The 25,403-nt window shown below is 38.6% G+C and overlaps 1 protein-coding gene across 1 annotated transcript; it reads left to right on the forward strand.

The window, feature by feature from the left end:
- The first annotated feature begins 4,892 nt into the window (after positions 1 to 4,892).
- foxred1 (FAD-dependent oxidoreductase domain containing 1) lies at positions 4,893 to 23,206 on the forward strand. Its single transcript, XM_042007837.1, has 11 exons — positions 4,893 to 5,225; positions 6,535 to 6,755; positions 8,261 to 8,371; positions 11,381 to 11,499; positions 11,642 to 11,736; positions 14,070 to 14,171; positions 16,620 to 16,696; positions 18,489 to 18,649; positions 20,886 to 21,015; positions 21,100 to 21,204; positions 22,749 to 23,206. The coding sequence occupies exons 1-11, from the start codon at positions 5,069 to 5,071 to the stop codon at positions 23,001 to 23,003; spliced, it is 1,533 nt and encodes a 510-aa protein (XP_041863771.1). The 5' UTR covers positions 4,893 to 5,068; the 3' UTR covers positions 23,004 to 23,206.
- Positions 23,207 to 25,403: the final 2,197 nt, after the last annotated feature.

Below are 25,403 nucleotides of genomic sequence, written 5' to 3' on the forward strand. Positions count from 1 at the left end.
GTCAAGTGTCCGGCAGGAAAACGATCCATTTCCGGTAAATCTATTAATAAAACCGACTCAACTTGTGGCAAAACGCTACTTCCGTTATAAATTTTCGAAATAAAAAGGATGAGCTGTACAAGTGTGTAAAAAAGACAGAAAAGAAAATAACTTTAAAATTGCTTTGTGTAATAAAAACTAAAGGTCAATGACAGAAAAATGTTATATATCATTAGAAACCGTGTTTTTATTGGTATCTAATCAGTTTAGTAAAATAACTTAAAGTTTTATTCTCTAGGAATGAGATCTTTATATGTACTTGATGTTGGTCCAAATAAAAGGCAGCTACCATATTTGTGCCATCATTTTATTATGGTGTCTCTGAATGGACAAACAACTCTCTGTGCTACAGGAGCATTTTTAGGATAAGTCATACCTTAAAAGGCACATGGTAGAAGACAGTACACATGTTCCCAAGTCACTAAAGATCGCTGCTATTAAGCCTCTCCTTAAGAAAAGGACTCTAGACTCCTCTATAATGAACAACTATAGACCTGTCTCTAACCTCTCTTTTATTTCCAAGATTATTGCAAAAGTTGTATTTCACCAGCTTCATGACGTTTTAAATGAAAGTGGAAATCTTGATAAATTTCAGTCCGGCTTCCGACCTCATCACAGCACTGAAACAGCTCTGGTCAAAGTGCTAAATGACATTAGGTTGAATACTGATTCTGGTCAAGTATCAGTCCTGGTTCTGTTGGATCTCAGTGCTGCGTTTGATACTGTAGATCACAGAATCCTGTTGCACAGGCTGGAAAACTGGGTTGGACTTTCTGGAGCGGTCCTTAACTGGTTGAGGTCCTATTTAGAAGGCCGGAGTTATTTTGTTACGATCGGCAGCTATGAATCCGAGCGAGTGGCCATGACTTGTGGAGTCCCCCAGGGGTCAGTCCCTGGACCTCTTCTGTTCAACTTGTATATTCTCCCTTTGGGTAAAAATATTACAGAACTATAGCATTAATTATGAAAGTTATGCTGATGATACACAACTTTATGTGTCTCTGTCACCAGATGACTGCAGTCCAATAGACTTATTGTGTCAGTGTCTGGAGCAAATAAACACCTGGATGAAGGCGAATTTCCTACAATTAAATGAAGACAAAACTGAGATTATTCTGTTTGGTAGCAAAGAGAAGAGGGTCAGCATTGGTAAACACCTGGAGACTCGGGCTCTTAAAATCACCGACCAAGTTCGTAACCTGGGAGTGCTGATAGACTCAGACCTGACTTTCAGCAGCCACATCAAAGCTTCACTAACAAGCTTTTTACCAGCTCAGAAACATCAACAGAATTAAAAGTTTAGTCTCCCAGAAAGACCAAGAGAAACTCATCCATGCATTCATCTCCAGTAGGCTGGATTACTGTAATGGTCTTTTAACAGGACTTCCTAAAAAGAGCATTAAACATCTGCAGCTCATCCAAAACGCTGCTGCTAGAGTTTTAACCAGGACTAAGAGATCTGAACACATCACACCAGTTTTGAAATCTTTACACTGGCTTCCAGTCAGTCACAGAATAGATTTTAAAACCCTTCTGATTGTTTACAAATCCCAGAATGGTTTAGGCCCAGAATACATCTGTGATATGTTCAGAGAATATAAACCTAGCAGAGCTCTTAGATCCAAAGACTCTGGTGAACTAGTCCAGACCAGAGTCCAGACTAAACATGGAGAAGCAGCATTTAGCTGTTATGCTGCAAACAAGTGGAACAAACTGCCAGTGGAGATTAAACTTTCACCAAATGTAGACATATTTAAATCCAGGTTAAAAACATTTCTTTTCTCATGCGCCTATGTATGAAATCTGCACGGTAACTTTTTTAACTTATCTTGCTTTTAATCATTTTAATGTAATTTATTATTTTATTGTGATTATGTGTTGATGCCTTTTACTATTCTAAATATCTGTAATGTCTTTGTTTTATGTAAAGCACTTTGAATTGTCCTGTACATGAAATGTGCTATACAAATAAACTGCCTTGCCTTGCCTTACACAATGTTGAACTACCTGTAATGCAGTCATTACTGCATCTGAGGCCACTGGATCCACTCACAGATGAAAATACATTTGTGTCTGGAAGAATTTTGGCCACTGACGGTCGCTGTTTATTTACAAGTATTTGAGGTAATTGCTATGCCTGTCTACCACTAGCTATCAGTAATTCCTTGAATATTGTACCTTTAAAACATGCAAAAGTAACATTCTCTTTTTGAGTTTGAAATTCTATACAAATGCATATCAAACAAGAAGTTGTGTCATTGTACTTTGATGCTCTATTAGTCTATTGTTATATTTTAGTAGCAATAGTATCATAGTTATAATCATAGAGTTATCATCATTCTCGTCATCAATAAGTCTTCAATACTGATTTAATCTGCATTAACCACATTTATAGACTCAACAAGATGGAAAGCTGGCTCCATCATCAGATGCAGGATGGTGTTAAAACTGGTGGAGAGGAGGACACCGAAAAAATTGTTATCCAACATGGATACCACACCCACTAGTCAGTCAGTCAGCCAGACAGCCAGACAGCCTATCTATCTATCTATCTATCTATCTATCTATCTATCTATCTATCTATCTATCTATCTATCTATCTATCTATCTATCTATCTATCTATCTATCTATCTATCTATCTATCTATCTTTTTACAGATGACTTAAATGAAACATTTTCCATTAATAAAAGAGATTAATAATATTGTAATTATCAATATGGGTTCAAGATTGTCTGGAATATTGATAAATTAGACTGATCTGTTAATATATAATGTTGCTTTAAACAGTTTGTTTATTTATATGGAAACGTCTATTGTGGTTGCTATAGAAAACTAAAAAGATTATAAACATTTATTTTGTTCCCAAACAAAAACATTTACAAGCTGATAAATGGTTCTGTGACTTGTTTACATAAATTCAACGTTTGCTTATTAAAAATAAGCAAAACGTAAAAGTATGTTGGGGTAGACAGAAATTCATTTCGTGGGGTTGTAATATTCCTCATTGGGCCACTTTTGTCACGTGATAAGTCAAATGCCGCGCAGTATCCATTTTAGTCAAGTTATGAGTGAGATGCATACAACTTCCTGTTAATTTTTCAAAACAAATAATTACTTATTTTTAAAATGCTTTGGATGTTGCCGTGACTGGCCCGTGAATATTGGAACAGTTTGGAACAGAAAATGTGCATGTACAAGACATGAAAAAAAACACACACACAGAAAATACTGGCTTAAAATGGAAAAAAAAGATATGAATCACATGGTATGCTTAACATTGTCATTAACTGCATTAAATCCAGGAACTCAGTGGATAGGCTGTATCTCGGCTGACTGAGGGAATTCTGTCCCTCTGGAAAAGCCAAGAGAGGTTAATGATAGTGGGAGGTCTGGGCATCTCTTCTTTAACTGTTGCCTCTGTAACCTTTCCAGATAAACCATTGATAATAAATGAAAGAATGAATCACTGGATGAATGAATGATTGGTAAAATGGTATATAATATTACACCTTATCTTTAACAATGCTACTCTGGCCTTTTAAGAAGTTAAAACAAGGGTTTTCATTAAATATTTAGATTTTAACTTGCTAACTAAATTTACAACATTATAACTATCACTAACTAATAATAACAAAAAAATGATAACTAACTGTATAACATTACAACTAACACTGAATGCTAAGAAAATGTGTATGATGTGAGTTGAAAGAGCATTTTAAAGGAAGGGAGATACACATGGATGTGAGATTCTCCCTCTGCTTGGATTCTTGGTGAGCAAATACACATTGTATGATTATTGTTTATTTTCATGTCTAATGGTAAACATTAAAACTGGTAAATTGTAGGAAACCATATTTTTTAACATTTGAAATCTATCAGTGGTCACTTACAGGGCTGCCTTTGGTAAACAGCCACTAACTTTACTAACATATTATTTAGTTGTCTATTTAAATCAAATCCACAGAAGTAAGACCACGAAAATATTGTGTCTGAAAAACAGAGTTGTGAAAGGATGAAAATGTCTCACTCACTGCACATTTCTGACAAGTATGTTTAAGGTTATTTATTTATTTTAATTTATTTATTTATGTTTGACTAATCACTACATAGAAAGTGAATCATCAAAACATAGGTATGTAGCATGTTGCAAAGGACATGTATTTAGACTATATATTTACATTATTAGTGTATTGCTAAATGTACCTTTTCACTATAATATGCATTAGCTAATATAATATAACACATTTTTAGCATACAGCTAATATGTGTTATATTGCTAGAAATAATATATTTGTTATCATGTGCTATATTACTATAATATTACTTAGTGCAACCCCTAGTGGGCACAAGTGCCTTCCTTGTACTGGTCCCAAGCCCAGATAAATGCACAGGGTTGTCAGTAAAGGCTAGATTAAGATGGAGACTAATTATTCACTATAGCGACCCCTGAAGGGATCAGCCAACAGGAATAAAAGATAACAGTAAATATTGACTTATAGCTAATATATGCTCAATTACTATAGCACATATTAGCATATGCTAAATTACTACCGCATAGTAATATAATGAATAGTAACAGTAATAGTAATAGTAATAGTAATAGTAATATAATGAAAAGAAAAAAAATGAATGGATAAAAATATATGCACATTTTTCTATTGTATTAGCTCAATACAATACGGTTAAAAGCTACTAAAAAACAAACAAACAAACAAAACAAACAAATAAAAACAACAACAACAACAAAACAGAAATCTTAATTCATTTACATTTACATTCATTTAGTCAAAACATGTGCTTTTATTTTAAAGGACAGTACTATAACATCCGGTCGCGCCGTGTCCTTTTTGTTTACTTTAGCTTAACTTTCTGTGGAACTCTGTCAGATTACAGACTGTACAACACGTTATATAAAACGAAATATGAGAGTTTTCTGTCATCGTTTTTTGGTTTGTACCGCGAGCTGATTAGCACACATAGCTTGTGTCGTAGCTAACAGATAGCTTGCTGTGTAGCTAACATTCGGGATGTCGGCGTGGTGGCGGCTGCAGGTCAAGGTGCTGACTGCGCGTGGATTACTCGCCTCTTCCCGGGTGACACAATGGCAAACAGGGCGGTGCGGACATTTAATGTTTTGTCAGAGCCTGAGCACAGGTGGACCTCTCCGAAATGATTTCTATAAAGGTGGGAACATTGCAATAAGTAACTGAGAAGTGCCTGGCATCCAAGAACTAGCTAATTTTACATTAAAAATTTTCAAAATTCTCAATGATTTGCATATATGTATACAGATGTGCAATTTTATATCCTAGCAAAAACCTTTGGCTTAACCTTTAAAGGCCTGGTTAACATTCGGCATGCATCTAATCCTCCTGATAATTATTGGTGCTATTTTTCTTAATAGTATGTTTTGTAGAAGGAGTCTGTGCTAGCCTCCTGGCATATTAAACCGGAATGAAAATTTCTAATCTGTGAAATACTTTATATGCCGAATTAGAGAGAGATCGCTTAGGTTTACGAAGTTCTGCACAATAACTCATTTTTTGAGTCAGATGTGTTGGAGCAGGGGAACATTGAGAACCTGCAGGATTATGACTGGAGCTGATTTAATTACTTGACACATGATGTATTTAATATTTAAAGATACTTATTTGGTTGTTGTTACAGATTAAATTATGGTTTTATGTTGAGGCAACAAGGTTTGTTTCCTTCACTTAACAGGTTAATATTATCACTGCAGACAAGGCCGCTGTTGGCTTCTGTACTCCAGACTTTCGGAAGGTTTTCTTCAGATGTTGCCTGCTTTTTCCACTCACTTTGCATTCTGTCCAGTCCTCTAATTGTTTTTTAAAGAATGAAATTTTCTGTTTGGTAAACTGTTTAACACTAAACCTTGAAAAGAAGCATAAAAAATGCTCCTAACTGAAGGGATGACCTGGTGTTATGTCTGCTGTTAACATAGTAAATCCAGCCAGTTTTATTTAGCATCACATTCCAGTTTCTTTAGTTGCATCTACAAAATGAATAAGATCACACATTTTTAAACATGTATTAAATAGTATTTTAGCAGAAACAAGTTGATTCCCAGAGCTGTTAGCTAAAAACTTGGCCTATCTCAGCATGGTGTGCAGAAACTGGACAAGTAAAGGACCAAAGAAGGGACAGGACTGAGGTATGCCAGATGACACAAGAACTGGACTGAAAATCAGGTCTGATGGAGGGATGAATCCTCCCCAGAACCCGGACTGAAACATTACTGAAGCTGCATGGGCTCATCTGAACCAAAAGGCAGAAACATCCAAAGAAGAGCTTCATTTGTTGACAGTTTTTTGCTTAAAATATTGGATTTCAATGAATGTTTTCATATTTTAATAAATAACTGCAGCTTTTTCCTATTTTTATGGCAAAATTTAATGAGTGGTAAATAAAGACTTTTCCCCAGTACTGTAAGGAATGATAGAAAGTTAGTGATTTATTTATTTATTTTGTTTAGACTTGGAGGCTCATCTGGCGGCTATGAGAAAAAAGGCACTGGATGCTCTACCAGGGAGCAGCTGGAGTCCTTTTGAGATCAACCCCAACCTTCCTCCAGAGAGGGCCGACATCGTGATCGTTGGAGGTGGTGTGGTGGGCTGGTCCATCGCCTACTGGCTGAAACAAAAGGAGACGGTGCGAAAGGGGGTGCGAGTCATCGTAGTGGAGAGGGACCCAACGGTGAGCGCCCCAATGTTAACAACTCTGAATAATTTGTCCATTTATATGATTTATTCAGTCCAAAATAAATGATAAGTGAAGCAGTATCATTGTATAAAATGTGAGCTGTGCTGTTTGTGGATTACTGATTTGAGTTTTCCATGGAAAATTTCCAAGATGAAAACAAAATGATGACAAAAATTGGCAAAATGGAAACAAGGATGTCAATTGTCCATGAAAAAAAACAAACAAAACTGTTCATTAAATTGATAAAACCTCAATGTAAAACCCTAACCCTAACCCTAACCCCTAATCCAAACTTAAAACAACAAAAAAAGTATACAGTGACAAAATGACTCCAGAGACTTAAAATTAATACAGAAAGATTAAAATTGTTTACCCTTTAACACCCTGTCTGTCATATTTGACACATTCAGTTTCTGAGACCTTTTGTATCAATTTATGGAAAAAAATAGCTCAAAACCCCGTTTTACACAAACTGATATTTCTCTTCTGCCCCTTGGTGGATAGCTATTGTATTACAGTAATTCAGAGACAATAATAAAACGCACATATTAATTTAATTTAAATTTATTTAGTTGAACTTTCTTTTGAGTCAGCTGAAAACCTGTTCTCATTTACTGTACTCATTTACGACCTGGCCAAAAAGAAGCAGAGAGGGATGACACAAATGAAGGTCTTAAAGAGGGTTTCTTCAGATGCTGGTGTGGTGGTTAGCACCGCAGCCTCACAGCAAGAAGGTTGCTGGGTTGAGCCTCAGCTGAGGAGGGTTTGAACAGTGGCCTTTCTGTGTGGAGTTTGCGTGTCCTCCCCTTGTATGCGTGCATTCTCTTCGGCTTCCTCCCACCGTCCAAAGACATGCATGTTAGGTTAACTGTCTCTCTAGATTCTACCTAGGAGTGAATGTGAGTGTGAGTGGATGTTTGTCTCTGTGTTGGTCCTGGGATGGACTGGCAACCTGTCCAGGTGCCTCTCAACTGCTAATCGCTGGGATAAACTCCAGCTTCCCCGCGACCCTGAACTGGGATAAACGGTATAGATAATGAATGGATTTTGTTAAAGGCCCATTATTTCTGCCCATTATTTTTGGGACAGCCAGACAGTTAAAAACAAACAGCCAGAAAGCTGAAAAGTGCCAATAAAAAGACACAAATTACAACATACGCTTACAAATCGACAACAGTCCTAAAAATAATGGAAAATTGCAACAAAACTAGTGGTTATTTAAAAAAACAACAAAAAAGACACATCATAAAACATCTTCATAAAAGTACTTCAGAAGAAAACAGACTTTTGGAACCAAAACACCTATTAAAAGAGACTAAACAAAGATGGAGACACAGAAAGGTGTCGGATAGACGACAAGTCTTCTCCCTCTCCATCAGCTTGCTTCCGTCCCTGTTGTCTCATGTAACTGGGTACAATACCTCCAGCTCAGGTCATCACATGACCAACCAGAGCGTCCTCTGCTGCTGCATGTTTACTAACTCCCCTCTCCTCTGCAGTACTCCCAGGCCTCCACGGTGCTGTCGGCAGGAGGAATCCGCCAGCAGTTCTCCCTGCCTGAGAACATCCACCTCTCCCTGGCCTCTGCAGACTTCATGAGGAACATCAATGTAGGTCACGATCAGATGCTGCTGCTGACAGTGAATGACGAGTATCTTATTCATTAAAGGAGTAGTACACCCTAAAATGTGTTTTTTGAGCTATAAACAACATAGTATTACTTAATTGTGATTAAAAAAAACACCTATACTGTTGTTAAATTTTTAAATTTCATTTAAAAAAAATGCCTCAAAACGCAGGGTAAAACAAGTAAAACCAACTTGATGAACTTGGTGCTTCTCTATGCCATAAGAAAATTTGCAGTGGGTCCTCGCCTTGCAGGCGCAGAAACCACACTCACCAATGAATGTGAACTTGTTATCTGATGTAGATTCACTAGTTTCAGACTTCTGGACTTTTACAGAGCTTTTGGGAAAATATTGCTGCAATGGGACGGATTTGTGCTTTTGAGGGGTGTAAAAGTAACACTGGACTTGATTCTTTACCTGCTGATCCTCATCTGGCGACAGACAGCAGCTCAAATTGTAGCAGTGGCAGCTTCCAGCAGCACTTCCTGCAGCTGCCACAACCTGCTGCTAGTCTCTACAGCTTTCCAGAGCTGCTGACAGGCCAGCGTCACAGCGCTAACGGCTCAGACTGATCTGGTTCAGGACCACCTTGTTCTTCCACCACTGCGTCGTGTAGCTAAGGAGATTCTGGAGAGTCTTCCACCTCAAAGACCGCTCTGTAGCGTAGGTCCTTTATGAATCTGCATCTCTTTCCATCTTGCTAGTGGCCGCAGAGCTAGTGTCTTTCAATCAATCCTTTCTGCCTTTGAATTCCGACTCGCCCACTCTCTGCCTCCTGATAACCCCCACATCTCGCACCACAACCCTTGCAGTTTCTGGCATTTTTCAAAATTTACTAGTGGATGGCGTTGTGCAAAAAGTAGGGGGTGTAGTTAGGCTTTAAACATGACCGAGCACTAAGGCAGGGTGGTATGGCCAAAAATTTTTATCAACATATAAATATGAAAATTTGCAATTACGATATAACTGTCGATATAATTGACTCTAGACAAAATATTTCAAAACTGCACTTTGTTGGTGCAAATTCAAAATAGGAAATATATATATACATAATTATATATATTATACCTTAAATAAAGTCAGTCTATAAATGAATTGTATAAATGAATGATGAATTAAATACATCTTGTTTTGTACTTCTTGCTGATGCCAATTAGAAGTAGGTTCAAGTACAGGTAGAAAAACTTGTTTAAAAAGTTGTAAACAGTAACCGTCTTCTGCTTCGCGTTGGACGGTTCACTCCTCTGCGTCGCCCATTAATTTATTATAATGGCCACCTCGTCGGGCATTATACCTTACATATATATGTGTGTGTGTGTTTATGTATGTATGTATATGTATAGATATATATATGTATGTATAATAGTTTATGGGAGATAAGTCCCAGATCCACCTGCTGAATGTCGTCTTTGATAATTCAGATTGACTACAACAGTGTCTTTTTATTATAATGGTTAGTTTTATCAGGAGATGGAGGTTAATGGTTAACAACACCCCTGACCAACCTTTAGACTCAGCTGGAGGTTTTATTTAATCAGATCCACTCACTCCACCATTACATCTTAAAGGTTGCTGGATGTGTTTGGACACAGCAGATCTTTTGCTTTACAAACTGTGGAAGGTTTAATCTGTAAAGAGAAATGAAAAGAGAAATGAAAATTTATTCTATGGTGTACCACTTTCCTCTTTAGCCAGAACACCATGAGGATTTTGGTCCTGATGTGTTCATGGGACCAAACTGCAGGCTGGTGTCCAGGTTCAGGAGGAATTAATGACCTGTTTGCACATAAAGCTGCTTTTATATGATATGAATCTTACTGTGTGATTATTTATAACCAAGTAATCTCTTTAAAAATAAGGACAAACAGGTTTCAGTGCACATTTTTATTAGTAGTTTTCTTTATTTTCCTGATATCTGTCTCACCTCTCTGAGTCTGTCTGCACATAGCATGTAAGTCTTGCCTTTTTATGGGCATTTTCAGGTGTTTACATGCAAATTAGAGCCAGGTGGTCCTTTTGACTTATGGTGAAATAGGTATTCACCAGTCTAAGATAAAAGATACAACACTTTTGGGGTTTGTAAACATGTCCATGAATCAGATGGAGTTTTTTTTTTTTTTTTTAATATCTTTTAAGTACAACTTGAGAAAACAAATTTAAGACGATATTGGTGAATGAGGACCATTGATTCTTATTATTGTTGTCCAAAGGAAAAGGAACAAATGACACCAAGATTCCTGGTAGAAGACGTAGGCACAAGCGTGAAAGAAGTCAAGCTGCATGCTTATGTGTGGCGGTAAGGAAGGATTGGCAGGACAGACAATAAGCTCGGTCCTGGACAGATTTTGCTGAAGGTGGGGATTCTTCATCCATGCAGAGATATCAGCAAGGCATGTTGATATTCGCATTGAGATGGTTGTGTCATCAGGTGGGAAGGAAAGGAAAAGCTGAGTGTCATCTGCATAGCAGTGGTAGGAGAGGCCATGAGAGCCAATGACTGCACTGAGTGAGGAGGTGTATAGTAAAAAGAGAAGAGGGCCAAGCTCCTAGCCCTGAGGCACCCCTGTTGTCAGCCCATGTGATCTGGACACTCCCCCTTACCAAGATACTCTGCAGGATCTTCCTGTGAGGTAGGACATGAACCACGAGAGGACAGATCCTGAGATGCCAAGCTCTGCGAGTGTGGAGAGGAGGATATGGTGGTTGACCGTGTCAAAGGCAGCAGACAGGTCCAGCAGTGTAAGGGCCTTGCCTATAGCCAGACTGATATGGATCGAACAGGTTGTTGTCTTGGAGGAACTGTGAGACCTGACTGAAGACGGCACGCTCTAGTGGACATGAACGGAAGCAGTGAGGCTTGAGCTCCAGAACTTGAGCCCACCTACCTGCGCACCTAAAGCTCTAACCACAAAGACTTCCTTTTTTCCCCCCTCTGGTCTGTTTTTGAACATGTTCTCTGTGCAGAAATGTTGACTTCTGTTTTCCTGTCAGGAGTATCTCAGCGTGGTGAACGAGGAGCCCGTCGACCTGCAGTTCAACCAATCAGGATACCTCTTCCTGGCCAGTGAGGATGTGTCTCACATCATGGAGGAGAACTACAACACCCAGCGGTAATGGAGATGCTTTCCAGTCAGAGATTGTTGGAGATGCTTTCCAAATATCTCAGTTGATGGTGTGGTGGTTAACTCTATCGCCTGACATGCATGACTCCTGGAGAGGCCTCTTCTTGTTCTTGTTTTTAAATAATTACAGGTGTGCTGGAGCCAAAGTCTCTCTTCTCTCTCCAACACAAGTGAAGGAGAAATTTCCCTGGATAAACACAGAGGGTGTTGCACTCGCTTCATATGGTGAGAGCAAACAAATCAAAATCTCATTCTGAGTGATAGACAATGCACATAATTGCAGCTTTCTCCACCAATTTGGCGGAACCTGACTACTGTTTAAGTCGGCACTTTCAGGTTTCTCACCAGTAAACTGTTAAAAACGTGTCTAAAACACACTGAAAATATAAACATTATTACCGTGATCAGCTCATAGGAATCGTTACGATGCAGAGACATTAATTATTAAAAAGTTAGATCGTTATGCTGAAGAATGAAATGAAGTTCAGGTGTAGGTGTTTCCACTTGTTTCTTTCTCAGACGTCAGTGTTTACCTGGTGTTTGGTGGAAGTTCCTACACCTGTCATGAATCTACTGATCATTAAATCTCATGCAGACATTTTACAACCAGATGGATTAAAACCTGTGAGTCTACAAACTGTCGGCTTCACCATCATACTCATCATTTATATGTTAAATAAACATTTGTTGTTCTGATATTTTGATTCTAAAATGAAATGATCTGTTCAGCTGTGTGGATTCATTTCTATAAATTTGTATATTCTGGGCGATATGAAAGGAAAAGACAGATGTCTAAATATACAGGATTAGTTCATTTAATACGTCTTGTTTAAGCAAAAGAAGTAAAAATACGAGGAAGTATATTTATTTATTAAAACAATCAATGATGACATCAGTGTGTATTCTTTATTGGATCAGATTAAACTGCAGGTGGTTATGAGAGCAGTCACAGATTGTGTATTCAGCTCTTGATTAAATATTAACTCCTACGTGGTTTAACAGGTTCTCTAACCTGTATTAAAGGCAAAATAACAACTAATATATTAAGTTGAATGAATTTAAAGGCTGTGTAAAGCGGACACAACCTCCAGTGTTGCAATATATTGGGGTGTGGTTTATGTCTAAGGCAGGAGTTTTCTACAGTTTTGCTACTTATTGTCAGTAGTAATGTTTTTACACTCACCATCCACTTTATCAGGTTCACCTGTTCAACTGCTTGTTAAGACAAATATCTATCCAGCCAATCACATGGCAGCATTTAGTCATGTAGACATGCTGAAGATGACGTGCTGAAGTTCAAACTGAGTATCAGAATGAGGACGGAAGGAGATTTAAGTGACTTTAAGCATGGCATGGTTGTTGGTCTTGAATTTTCACACACAACCATCTCTAGGGTTTACAGAGAATGGTCTGAAGAAGAAAAAATATCCAGTAAGCAGCAGTTGTCTGGACCAGAATGTCTGGTTGATGTTAGAGGAGAATGGGCAAGACTGGTTGGAGATGATAGAAAGGCAACAGGAAGTGAAATCAGCACTGGTTCCAACTAAGGTCTGCAGAACAGCATCTCTGAACACACAACACATCCAACCTTGAAGCAGATGGGCTACAGCAGCAGAAGACCACACCGGGTGTCTCCTGTCAGCTAAGAACTGGAAACTGAGGCTACAATTCACACACACTCACCAACACTGGACAACAGAAGATGGAAAAATGTTGCCTGGTCTGATGAGTCTCCATTTCAGCTCCACATTCAGATGCTAGGCTCAAAATTTGGTAGAAACATCATGAAAACATGGACCATCCTGCCATCCTGCTTCAGGCTGCTGCTGGTGTAATGGTGGGGGGAGATTTTCTTGGCCCACTTTGGAGCCCTTAGTACCAACATGGTCTGGTTTAACCACCACAGCCTACCTGAGTATTGTTGCTGACCATGTCCATTGCTTTATGACCACAGTGTAGCATCTTCTGATGCTACTTCCAGCAGGATAATGCACCATGTCACAAAGCTCAGATCATCTCCAGCTGCTTTCTAGAACATGACAATGAGTTCACTGGACTCCAACGGCCTCCACAGTCACCAGATCTCAGTCCAGTAGAGCAGCTCTGGGATGTGGTGGAAGAGATTCTCATCATGGATGCAGCCGACAAACCTGCAGCAACTGTGTGATGCTGTCATGTCAATATGGAGCAAAACCTCTGAAGAGTGTTTCCAACACCTGGTTCCATCTGTCACATTAAGAATTAAGATGGTTCTGGAGAGAAAAGGGGCCCGACCCAGTACTAGAAGGCAGACCTGATTAAATGGACAGTGAGTGTATTCTCTGTACAGCTAAAAAGAAAAAGTTTAAGGAATTGTTAAATGATCCTTGTTTTATAAATGCCACAGTTTACACTGGACATCAGTTCATGATCTTAGTATAGAAGCTTTTGCTCTGAATCCTTGGAACTACTTGAGTTGACTAACGTAATTTCCAATGATTTTGTGTCTGTTTTGATCTTGATCATGTAATGACATCTGCAAGCCTCAGTCTGACACGTGTGTGCTTCCTGCCCTGCAGGGCTGGAGAACGAGGGCTGGTTTGATCCCTGGACTCTGCTGAACGCCTTCAGGAGAAAGGCCATCTCTATGGGAGTCACTCAGTGCTACGGGGAGGTCACAGGTGTGTCATCACCTCCTCCAACAACACACATGATGCCCAAACATCACCTAGTCTTTATCATGTTATTTGTATAAAATCTTATTTTCTTCACCAGCTATTAAAATGTCAAACAACAATCCAACTTAGTTCAAATACAGAAACAACATGAACAAAGAAATAGAAAAAATCTATAAAATGTACATAAATAGAAATGTAAGTTAACGAATGAAAGAGATTCTAAAGTGAGCTTATGATTAAATTCAGGACAAGAACAAAGACTGAAGATGGATGGAAAGTCAAAATCAAGCAGTTGGCTTTTTCTAGCTGTTCCAGATGACACTGATAAAATGAGGTGTTTCTGAAGTTTAGAAATGTTATTTCAGTCGTTTATTTATTTTCTTTAACAATACCATTTGGTGTTGTGTTATACATCACTAGAAAGCCTGATTAGTCTTCTTTACAATGAGGTAGAACTTCTAAGGATCATGCTTCTGTTGAATGAGCAACATGGTTAAATGTGTGGGTTGTGCTCCCCAGAACCCCTGCAATATCCTCCTGGTGTTCGCTTTTGCTTTGAGATTCAAATGCTGACACAGATCAATAACAGTCGTTTGACTGACAGCTGATTAACAGACAGACTTATCGAAATGAGATTCTGGTGCCAGTGGTGATCCCATATCTCCAGAATATAGAACCTAACTCCATCCACCAGGATGACAACACTCTGAGTCCAGACCTCAGTCCAACTGAACTGTAGTGGGATCAGTTTGGACGTGATGTTCATTCCAGTCTAACCAACACATCCAGACTAGTTGACTTTCATTAACTCCTGGTTGAGGACTGGGATGCCATCCCCACTGCTAAATGTGCCCAGCATGAGGAGGAGGAGCTACCTTGTTGTGGCTGTGCATGGATTTTCATCACTACTGAGCCCTCTGATAGTGTAAAAAGAATCAAATGTAAAAATGGCCAACATGTTGTTTTTTCCTTCTTACTGTGGAAGAGTTGGTTCACCCAACCACCAAGAAATGAGTGAATACAGGACAATTTTGCAGGGTTTTTGGTGATGTTACCTAGGGTTGGGTTTAAAAAAAAATCCATTCATCAATTTTAATCGATTCAAATTAAATAAATCCAATATCGATTCATAAAACTTGGAGATTGATTTTTTTTTTTATGTCCTAATTTCTGGTAAAGTGACCCTACTCTCGCGTGACTTACAGAGGCTCGGCGAGATCTTAGCATGTAAACACACAACTGGTTTCCTGTGTCACCTCCGTCCAAAATCAGCTTCTCTTGCCGAGATGATGTCACATTCAGACGTTTTCATTCACCAGTGTGGATTAAGACCTGGAGAGTCTTTTACAGCATATTACCAATTACATTAGTAACTAAGACCGCGGTACTCATATTAGCAGCTAATGGCACCGTCTCGTCACATTCCACAACTGGAAGTGATGTTTCCACGCAGGGAGTTTAAAATAAATCCGACGGTCATCTAAAGTCATATTTCCTCTAGAACAGGTTAACACTTCATCCTTTTATCAAACAGTGAGCAGTCTGATGCTGTTTATCTGGTTTACATGACGGCACATCATAGCTGTCATAGACGTGCACGCACACACAGGTTTCCATCAGAGGACAGAGTGCATGTGTCGAAAAACACGTCAACCATCTGAAAATCAGAAAAAAAAATATGAGTTTTCTAGATTATCTCAGGCAGGTGAAGATTGAAGCATCTTGCTCCAGTGAGGAGCAGATGGAGTATTTATCCAGCTCTTGTGTTACGCCGATAGCGTCACGGTCGCCATGGCAACCCGCAAAGCTGAAAGCACTCTTTGTCGGTTTTTATTAAAATCAACATGTTATCTGAGATCTGACCTTTAAGAATATTTAGAGCGACTCCACTGAATGAAACGGTTTCATCAGGACATTTAAAAAGTTACACTTGTTCATTCATTCATTCATTCATTTCTGTCTGTGAATTTGGGGAAACACTGTATTGTTCTGGTACTTCAGAAATAAATGTAGATGTGTCAGTTTATTACATTAATCTGATTACTCCCATATAATTGATTTTGATTGTCAAGTAAATGCATTCAGTGTTTAATACAAAAAAAAAAAAAAACAGTTATCTGAGAAAGTTTTTAATATTCAAGAAAAATAAGTGGTGTTAGATTATTAGCTGTAAATGAATCGATATCGAATCGGAGAGAATCAAAATCTAATCGGTTGAGGAAATTAGTGTCGATACTCAGCCCTAATGTTACCTACACATTTAGCTGTGTTACTCATTCCACAGAAGCACCATCCTTACAGGTTATACCTCATTGTAAAGGCTTTCCAACTGAGTAGAATACAGCACCACATGGTTTTAATAAAGCAGAGAAATAATGACCAAAATAACATTCCTAATGTTTTTCTTTTTTTTAAAGAGTTTATATATAAAATAATGTTTCTCATCCACAGATTTTAATTATACAACAAATGTGATGATGACAGCTGATGGAGACCAGCTACATATGAAGAGAATAAAATATGTCAAAGTAAGATGAATGAATGAATTCTTTTAATCAAAATAATTTTTAACATTTTTTATTTTATTATTATTGCTTCTTTTATAAGAAAATGTATTAAAATTGACACAGAAGTAAGACAATAAAAAATTAAATAAACTTAAAATACAAGCCTTAAAAGAAAAAGAACATAGTGGATTGCCATGTTTTCTCCCGTGTTATCAATACGGTCTTCCTTATCCTGACATTGCACACTACAAACAGTCCATTTCTCCCACATATCTCGACATTGTTCTTCATGAGTTCCTATCTTATGGGTCAACAGTTCCATTACCGATTATCGTCCCTTCGCTTTAGGTGGACCCCATGTCTGTCCAGAAGGGTGATAAAAGACAATTGTGTGGTGTTTTCTCTGAAAACACCAAACTGAGCGAGTAAAGGACCTGGATCTAAGTTGACCTTAATATCTGAAAGAGGAAGTGAAACACTTCAGTCAGGCATCTGTTGAGGCTGGGACAGGACCAGTACAAACTGGAACAGGACCAGTACTTGAATTATTGAGACTAACCCAGAATATAAACCAGAGAGTTTGGTTTTTGTCATATGAGCTTGATGGACCGCTTTAAATTGAGTAAGTCAGTGACGGGCACACAGAGAGGAAGCGGAAGACATGTTTAAGTACTGAGTTCCAGGTTTCATCTGACAAAGACCGACCTAGATCTTCTTCCCATTGGGTCCTGAGCTCAGTCGTTGATGCACAGCTCATGTTCAGTATTTTACTATAGACAGGTGTGATAAATCCTGAGGAAAACTATAAGAAAATCTGAACTGTGTGTGTTTTCTGGTCATGTGATTACAGCTAAGTCTAAACAACAAACAGCTGATCATTTACGATAAGTCATCTAACATGTTCATTACATTAAAAACAGAGAAATTAAGCTGTTTCCATCAACTTTTTATATGTGACGCCAAGAAAGGCGTCAAGAGAAGCCCACCTCTGTTAAAATTGTGAATGTAGTTAAAAAAAAAAAGGTTTTGTTCAATGGTCATCATGTTGGAGATTTATATGGAACAGCCAAAACTGTTGTAACATAAAAAGATGAGCTTTAAAGCTGCGACAGCATGCGTCCCGAGGTCCTCAGTCCACATGTTTATCTTTGACTTGATTTTCTACTGTAGATACTAGAAGAAATAAGATATTTCTATGAATCGACATGTCATCATCAACCAACAGAAAACAACAAAAAAAGCTTCATATTACATAAAGAATCTGAGACAAATGTCATCACACAACGCACGTTTTGGCAGAAGGTCCATTGCTTAGTCATCTTGGCTTTGGCAGTTTATTAGAAATAAAAGAAACAAATAGTTTATTATAATAAAAATAAAGCTTCCTATAGTACATTTCTAGACAATGTTACAAACATAGCAGGGAATTAGAAAACAGAAAAAACTGGAGACATCAACAATGTGAAAGATAAAAATTTTTTAACTGAATTTATTAAATAAATAACAAGACGTGTTATCTGATAACGGTAACAGTTGTGTGCAGTGCAGCGGGCTGTTTTGCACCCTCCTTCACTGTAACAATAACAATAATAAAAACAAAGAATCTAAGTATTATCTGTAGTGCACCAACAAGTAAAAGTACTCTATAAATACAGTCTTTTTACTATTAAACTAGTCAGTGGTGACTGATGTTGGATAAATCTCAGCCCTAGGTAGAAAAATTCTTAGAAAACCTAAGATGTTTGAGTCTTTGGTCTTTGATTCAGTGTAAAACCACATGAGCAGCTCAGTGTTGATTGCTTGTGTCGAGCAGGTGCAGATGCCGAACAGCCCGGAGTACCAGCTGGTGGAATGTGCCATCGTGGTGAATGCAGCAGGAGCCTTTTCTGGCAAATTGACCGAGATGCTGGGGGTTGGCCTTGGCCCCGAAAACTCCATCTTTGGAATCCCACTGCCTGTTGAGCCTCGGAAGAGGTAGGCCAACCAGTCCAGCTGCTCATATTCCCATTAAAAGAAAAACAATCAGAGTGCCGTCAGTTTTCCAGCTTCATATGGCGCAGCTCACTCGTATGCTGACGCTTCTATTCACACTGCCTGCTTCAGGGTGCTTCTACCATCTGTGGTCTCAGCTGCTGAGGCCACCGAAACGGATCCCCTCAACACCTCGTTTGATGTTAGATTCTGGGCACAAACAAACTGATGCCTCAGAGGATTCATTTCATGGTGTTTCCTTTAACCTGTGTTACAACTGCGACCCTTGTTTGGCCCTCCATCTTTATTTAAAATTAATTAAAAAAACACACCGTCTTAACAGTGTAACAGTATTCTGTATCACCACATCAGAGTAAATTTAAAGCCTCTATGAGTTATAGTGCTTCTACTGCTTTATTTATTAAAAGACCTAAAGTCATAACAAATATTGCAACACATTGATGTGTCAGTACTTGAAAATTAGTCCTAATGGTACATTCATTTTAAACAAGTTGGAACCTTTAGTGGAAGAAAAATTGATGAATGGATGAGCCAAATGAATTTAAAACTCATTTAAAGGTTTGTTCATCTTTTGTCTGACATAAAGCTGTCACATCATGTGATGGATCAGCAGGTGGCAGTAATGAGCCGGGTTGTGCAGCAGGATGGGAGAACATGAACATGCAGATTTAAGGCTCTTTCTATCTATTTGATCTCAAAACACTAGGTTTTATTTACAAGGATGGACATATGAGATTCCTGAACTCATCATTGTCATGTTCAAGACACAAGTGTGAAGCAGCCATCAGAAGATGCTACACTGTGGTCATAAAGGGATGGACATGGTCAGCAACAATACTCAGGTAGGCTGTGGTGGTTAAACCAGGCCACGTTGGTACTAAGGGGCCCAAAGTGGGCCAAGAAAATATCCCCCACACCATTACACCAGCAGCAGCCAGAAGCATTGATGCAAGGCAGGATGGATCCATGTTTTCATGATGTTTCCACCAAATTTTGAGCCTAGCATCTGAATGTGGATGAAATGGAGGCTCATCAGACCAGGAAATGAAACCAGTGCTTATGTGACTTCCTGTTGTCTTTCTATCATCTCCAACCAGTCTGCCCATTATCCTCTGACCTCTGACATCAACCAGACATTCTGGTCCAGACAGCTGCTGCTCACTGGATATTTTCTCTTCTTCAGACCATTTTCTGTAAACCCTAGAGATGGTTGTGGGCAAAAATCCCAGTAAATACTCAGACCAACAACCATGCCACGCTCAGAATAACTTAAATCCCCTTTCTTCTTCATTCTGATGCTCAGTTTAAACTTCATCAAGTCGTCTTCATAATGTCTACATGACTAGATTCTGCCCTGCAATTGGCTGATAAGATATTTGTGTTAACAAGCAGTTGAACAGGTGAACCTGATAAAGTGGTTGGTAGCTGTTTATCAGCAGTCGGTCAATAAATCAGGTGGATCTAAAAACATATAAACTGAAGCAGCTTCAATTTCTCTTTGAAACAAAAACTTATTTTTGTAGTGGGCTTTATTATATTTATTCTGGTAGACAGGAAAGGGGTTCAGAAAGAGAGAGGGTATCAAATCAAATCAAACTTTATTTATAAAGCACTTTTTATGGCAAAGGAAACACAAAATGCTTTACAAAATAAAAACAGTTCATGCACATTAAAATAGATCACATAGCAATTTACAAACACACTTATTATAGTCACTTTCTCATACAGTTTATAGGCATAAAATACTAAAAGTAATAAACATAGGAACAACTATAAGGTACCAGAGGACCTCAGGGTCCTCGAGGGCTCATAATTTAAAAAATAAGTCAGGTAAATGAGTAGGCCCAACACAATTAGGACATTTAAAAACCACTAAAAGAACCTTAAAATCAACCCTGAAATGCACAGGGTGCCAATGCTGCGATTTTTAAACTGGTCTAAATCACATATTGGCAAAAGATCCCAGGCTGGGAGTCAAATCTGGGTCATCTGTGTTGAGGAACTAAAGTCTGAAGTCTACATGAGTCGGCTGTTCAACCAGCTGAGTTAAATGCTGCCCTAAAACAAAAACAATGAGCTGTGAAATCTTTTGCATACCCTTTTTTCTTCAGAGACAGTTAAAATCAATTTTAGTCATTAAATGGACAAATGTTCAACATTAAAAAGAAAAGTTGGTTGGCTGTTGGTGTGCAGTGAATTGTCTACTTTCTGTTTTAAGGTATGTGTATGTGGTCCACTGTCCTGATGGTCCAGGTCTAGACACTCCCTTCCTGATCGATTACTCTGGAGTTTATTTCAGAAGAGAAGGGTTAGGTGGGAACTACATCACTGGGGTGTCACCCCAGGAGGTTAGTTTGAGCTTACAGCTGTTTCTCTGTTTAGATTTTAACCGTGTAACACATAATCTGTTCTTTTTTTTTGCTTGTCTACAGGCGGAGGAGCCAGATACCAATAATCTAGAGGTGGACCATCAATTTTTTGAGGACAAGGTTTGGCCCAGATTGGCCCACCGTGTTCCTGCTTTTGAGAAACTAAAGGCAAGGCTCTGATTTAACAGACTCTGATACAAGGTCATTTACCCTTAAAACTCCGCTAGATCGCCAGCACCTCGAACACTATCGCTTACATTGTCAACAGTGTCTCAAGAACGATAGTGTGTAACTCTGGGATAAATTGTGATGGATATTCTACCCTTTAGGTGATCTATGGAAGTTTTCCAGGCATTTATATCCCGTCCAGGAGGTTTACAATCCAGCCACAAAATGTAGTGTTTATTCAGAGATTCTGTCTAGTAAATCCACAATGATCTATGATAACACCATTATTTATCACGTTTTCATCATAAAAAATCACTATCACTACTATGTTGCTAAGAGACCTCTATTGAGGCCTGGAGATGATGATGAAAACACTTCCTGTCAAACTTTCTACCAATCAGAGAGCTTGACGGTAATGTCCAATCAGGAGCAGCCAAAGATCAACAAGTGAGCAAAAAGTTCTCTGTGTGTCTGAAAAGAAGAAAAATAATGCTCCTCTATGACTGGAATAAAGCCAAGAAGACGTTTCTGATGCACGGTGGCACCAAAAAAGCAGCTGAGTTAGAGTTGGTTTTGTGAGGATAGCAGGTAAATAGTAGCAGAAATAACTGGAAATAAGGAAAAAGTGTAAATATGTAAATATAGTGGTCCTTCGTTTATTGCCAGAGTTACGTTCTGAAACACCCCATGATAAATGAAATCCGCGAAATGACAACCTTATTAATTTTTCACAATTCAAATGCATGTTAAGGTCTAATTATCCCTCCTCGGAGTGTTTACAGAACTTTCCCAAACTATAATGAACATTTTCAGCATTCTCACACACTTTATACACTCTCAAAAACCTACATATATTTAACAACATGAATTTCTTAATAATTACTCACCCCGTAATATATATTACAGCTTCTCTGCTGGTGCTGTGTCCCCACCCCACAGTTAAAGAACACAGGACACGAAGTAGACTGACTCTGGACAGAGTCCTTTGGCCAATCAAGACACAAAGCTCACCGCATTGATGTTCACCGACCCAATCAAGAAACAAAACACAGTGGGCTGATTCCTACAGTAAAATTTGGACAAAGAATGGTTGAAATAGGATTCACATATACTTAAATATGCAGTGCTGCATACAAAAAAAATCAGAAGATGAACCACGATATGGTGAGGGGCCACTGTATACCAATTTTTTTATTTTTTTTTCTCCTGAAAGCCAAGACTTGAGAGAATGATGTGCAGATGAGAAAAGGTTTGGTTTCTGTTGATCTGTTATTTATGTTTTTATTTATTTAAGTTCTGTTAGTAATAAGATCTGTTTTCTTGTTCTGGTTGGTTTTTATGCTGCTATATTTATTGCATCATTTTAGTCTCATAATCTGACAACTGAGGTTGTCCTGGAAACATATCTGCATGCTGACTGGGATTAAAAGCTTCAGCTTCTATATGTTGTCTTACATTAAAAACAACTGCCGGACCAAAAATAGCATTAAAAAGTTTGGAGTTTTAAAGGTTATTGTGCTCATTTTCTCGTCTCTTCTTGTCAGGTGACCAGTGCATGGGCAGGTTTCTATGACTACAACACCTTCGACCAGAACGGCATCATCGGTCTGCACCCTTTGATCAACAATATGTACTTCGCCACCGGCTTTAGCGGCCACGGCCTGCAGCACTCGCCCGCTGTGGGTCGCGCTGTGGCAGAACTCATCCTGGACGGGGGCTTTAAAACGCTGGACCTGAGCAATTTCAATTTCAGACGGATTCTGATTCAGGAACCCATGTTGGAGAAGAACATTGTCTAACAGCGCTGCAGGACTGACCTAGATCAGTCATAATGATGCCACTGCCAAATTATAACAGCTCATGTCTTATTTTTGTTGTTATGCTGTTGGTGTCTCTTTTCTACACCTGTGAGGTACAAGAAATGCAAAGAAAACCCTTTTTTGTAATTCTCTAATCACTTGCATGAAATCAAAGCAGAGGTGAAGAAGCCTCTGTCTGAAGTTACTTTTGTTTTAATGAATATTGAGAAGATGTTTTAAAGAATCTGTTTTTTTATTAAAATAATACTTTATTATTCCCAAACGGAAATCAGATCATTTGTGAACATTATTGACCAGATGAAAATTCATTTTAATAGAAAATAAGAGGAACAGTCACTGTGTGAGTCTTTTTATTTAAAGAAGGAATGACTTCTTGAAGTGGTCCTTACAGGGGAGCTGAAGAAGCCTCTGACAGAACACCTCTTATTCAATCACTGTGTTACGCAGAGGGTATGTAGTGTTGTCCAGTATAGTATAGAGTGTTACAGTGTCAGCTAGTGGCTTCACAGCAGTCTCCAGCACATCATTACCCACATTGCTTTACACTGTAAGCAACAAACGCTGCATACGAGTCAAAGAATTCTTATCCAATTCAGTTCATTGTAGTTCAGTTATAATCCAGTTAAAATAAATCCATTATATAATCAACATTAGTCCAATTTATAATAACTGTTCATATAAACTAGTCAAGGCTGCATCCAAAATCCATGGTCATGTGACAAGTATGTATAGATAAAGGAAACAGGTCTTCTGGAACAAACAAACTGACAAAATTATAATGTGAGTGATCACTGCAATTAGAAGAAAACTAATATTTCTACCATCAGAAGCAGTGAAGGAAATAATCCAGTCAATCTTGTCAAACCTGGATTATTTCTCAGTAATCTGGTCCAGTGCATCAAACAAAATACTTAAGAAACTTTAAATATTACAAACCGAGCAGTAGTAATACTCAGTGATTACAGGACCGATGTTAACACAATGCACAGTAATCTAAACTGGTTATTGATTGAGTCCAAATCCCACTGGGGCAGCGTGGCTCAGTGGGTACAGTGGTCGTCTTATACCTCAGGGTTGCCGGTTCGATCCTCAGCCTGTCGAGCTCATGTCGAGGTCTCCCTGAGCAAGACACCGAACACCGAATTGTTCCTGATGGGTTGTAGTTAGTGCCTTGCATGGCAGCTTCCGCCATCAGTGTGCGAATGGGTGAATGTGATGTATAATGTAAAGCACTTGGGTATCATTCCAGGTACAGAAAAGCACTATATAAAAACTCACTATTTTAATCAAGAATATGTCTGTAACAAAGACACCTTTAATACTTTACAAAAACCTAAATTTCAGAGCATGGAATTGTTTACCAAAGTACATATAAAATAATACCATTAGCTAAGTTTAAAATATTATTTCAGCAGCATCTATAGGCGAATCTTTGTTTACATCTTTTTGCGCATGCGCGTGTGGTTGGGTGGCAAGAAGACCTGTTGAGATGGCGGAACCTGCTAGCATAAACAAGAAAGTAAGCGGGCGAAATCCAAATTATATAAGTACGCTAAGCTCCGAAGACCAGAGGAGGTTTAGAGAGAAACTAAAAATTTGTGTTGCAGACAAAATCGAACAAATACAAAGCCCATATGAAGTCTGGGATGACGAAAAATACTGGTCTGACTCACCTGCATCTTGGCCACAGATGTGCTGGGGAGATATTTATTCTTATTTAGTTGAAAGCCCTGGACCCTTCACCCACGAGAGGTTAAAAGCTTTTAAAAGCCTCGAAGCTTATAACTATTTTGTTTCAAGAAAGGTTGGGCCAATCTTTTCGGTGAAACAAAAATCAGTGGTCGTGCTCAAAGCGGAGGTCAGACCCGGCCAAGCAGAGTCACAGCGTGATTCGCATCTTCCGTGGGTGATCGCCCAAGAAAACGGTGAAATAATCACATGTCACTGCGACTGCAAAGCCGGGTAAGGCTTTATTTATCAGTGCCTTTGAATTTTTCATTTTAAATCTAATGACTGTTTTTCAATTTTATTGGTCCTGTTAACTATAATTTAAATGGCGTTTGGTCTATCGTGAAAAACGATAATAACATCTTACAAAATTTTTCTTTCAAATCCAGTCTAGGAGAAACATGCAGTCATGTAGCAGCTTTAATGTTTAAAGTAGAAACAGCGGTCAGGATAGGACTCACAACAGCTGCGTGTACCAGTGAGGCTTGCAGGTATCAAAGCACGTATCATAGCACGTAACCATTTCCTTCTTTTTTCGGGGTCTTTTTCGGTGGGAATGCGGAAAAACTTTTTGTTGGGCCCCCAACGAGCCGTACAGCCAATCACACAACACGAGTGAACCATGTAGTAGATCGCCCTCAAACTCCAAAC

The sequence above is a fragment of the Melanotaenia boesemani genome, chromosome 15 (genome assembly GCF_017639745.1).
Source record: "Melanotaenia boesemani isolate fMelBoe1 chromosome 15, fMelBoe1.pri, whole genome shotgun sequence".
In the NCBI taxonomy this organism is placed as follows: domain Eukaryota; kingdom Metazoa; phylum Chordata; class Actinopteri; order Atheriniformes; family Melanotaeniidae; genus Melanotaenia; species Melanotaenia boesemani.

Excerpts from the sequence above, each read along its gene's own strand:
- foxred1 (XM_042007837.1), top strand. The coding sequence starts at position 5,069 with ATGTCGGCGTGGTGGCGGCTGCAGGTCAAGGTGCTGACTGCGCGTGGA. Across the intron at positions 6,756-8,260 it reads TAGTGGAGAGGGACCCAACG|TACTCCCAGGCCTCCACGGT; the intron begins GTGAGCGCCCCA and ends TCTCCTCTGCAG. Across the intron at positions 16,697-18,488 it reads AGAGAATAAAATATGTCAAA|GTGCAGATGCCGAACAGCCC; the intron begins GTAAGATGAATG and ends TGTGTCGAGCAG.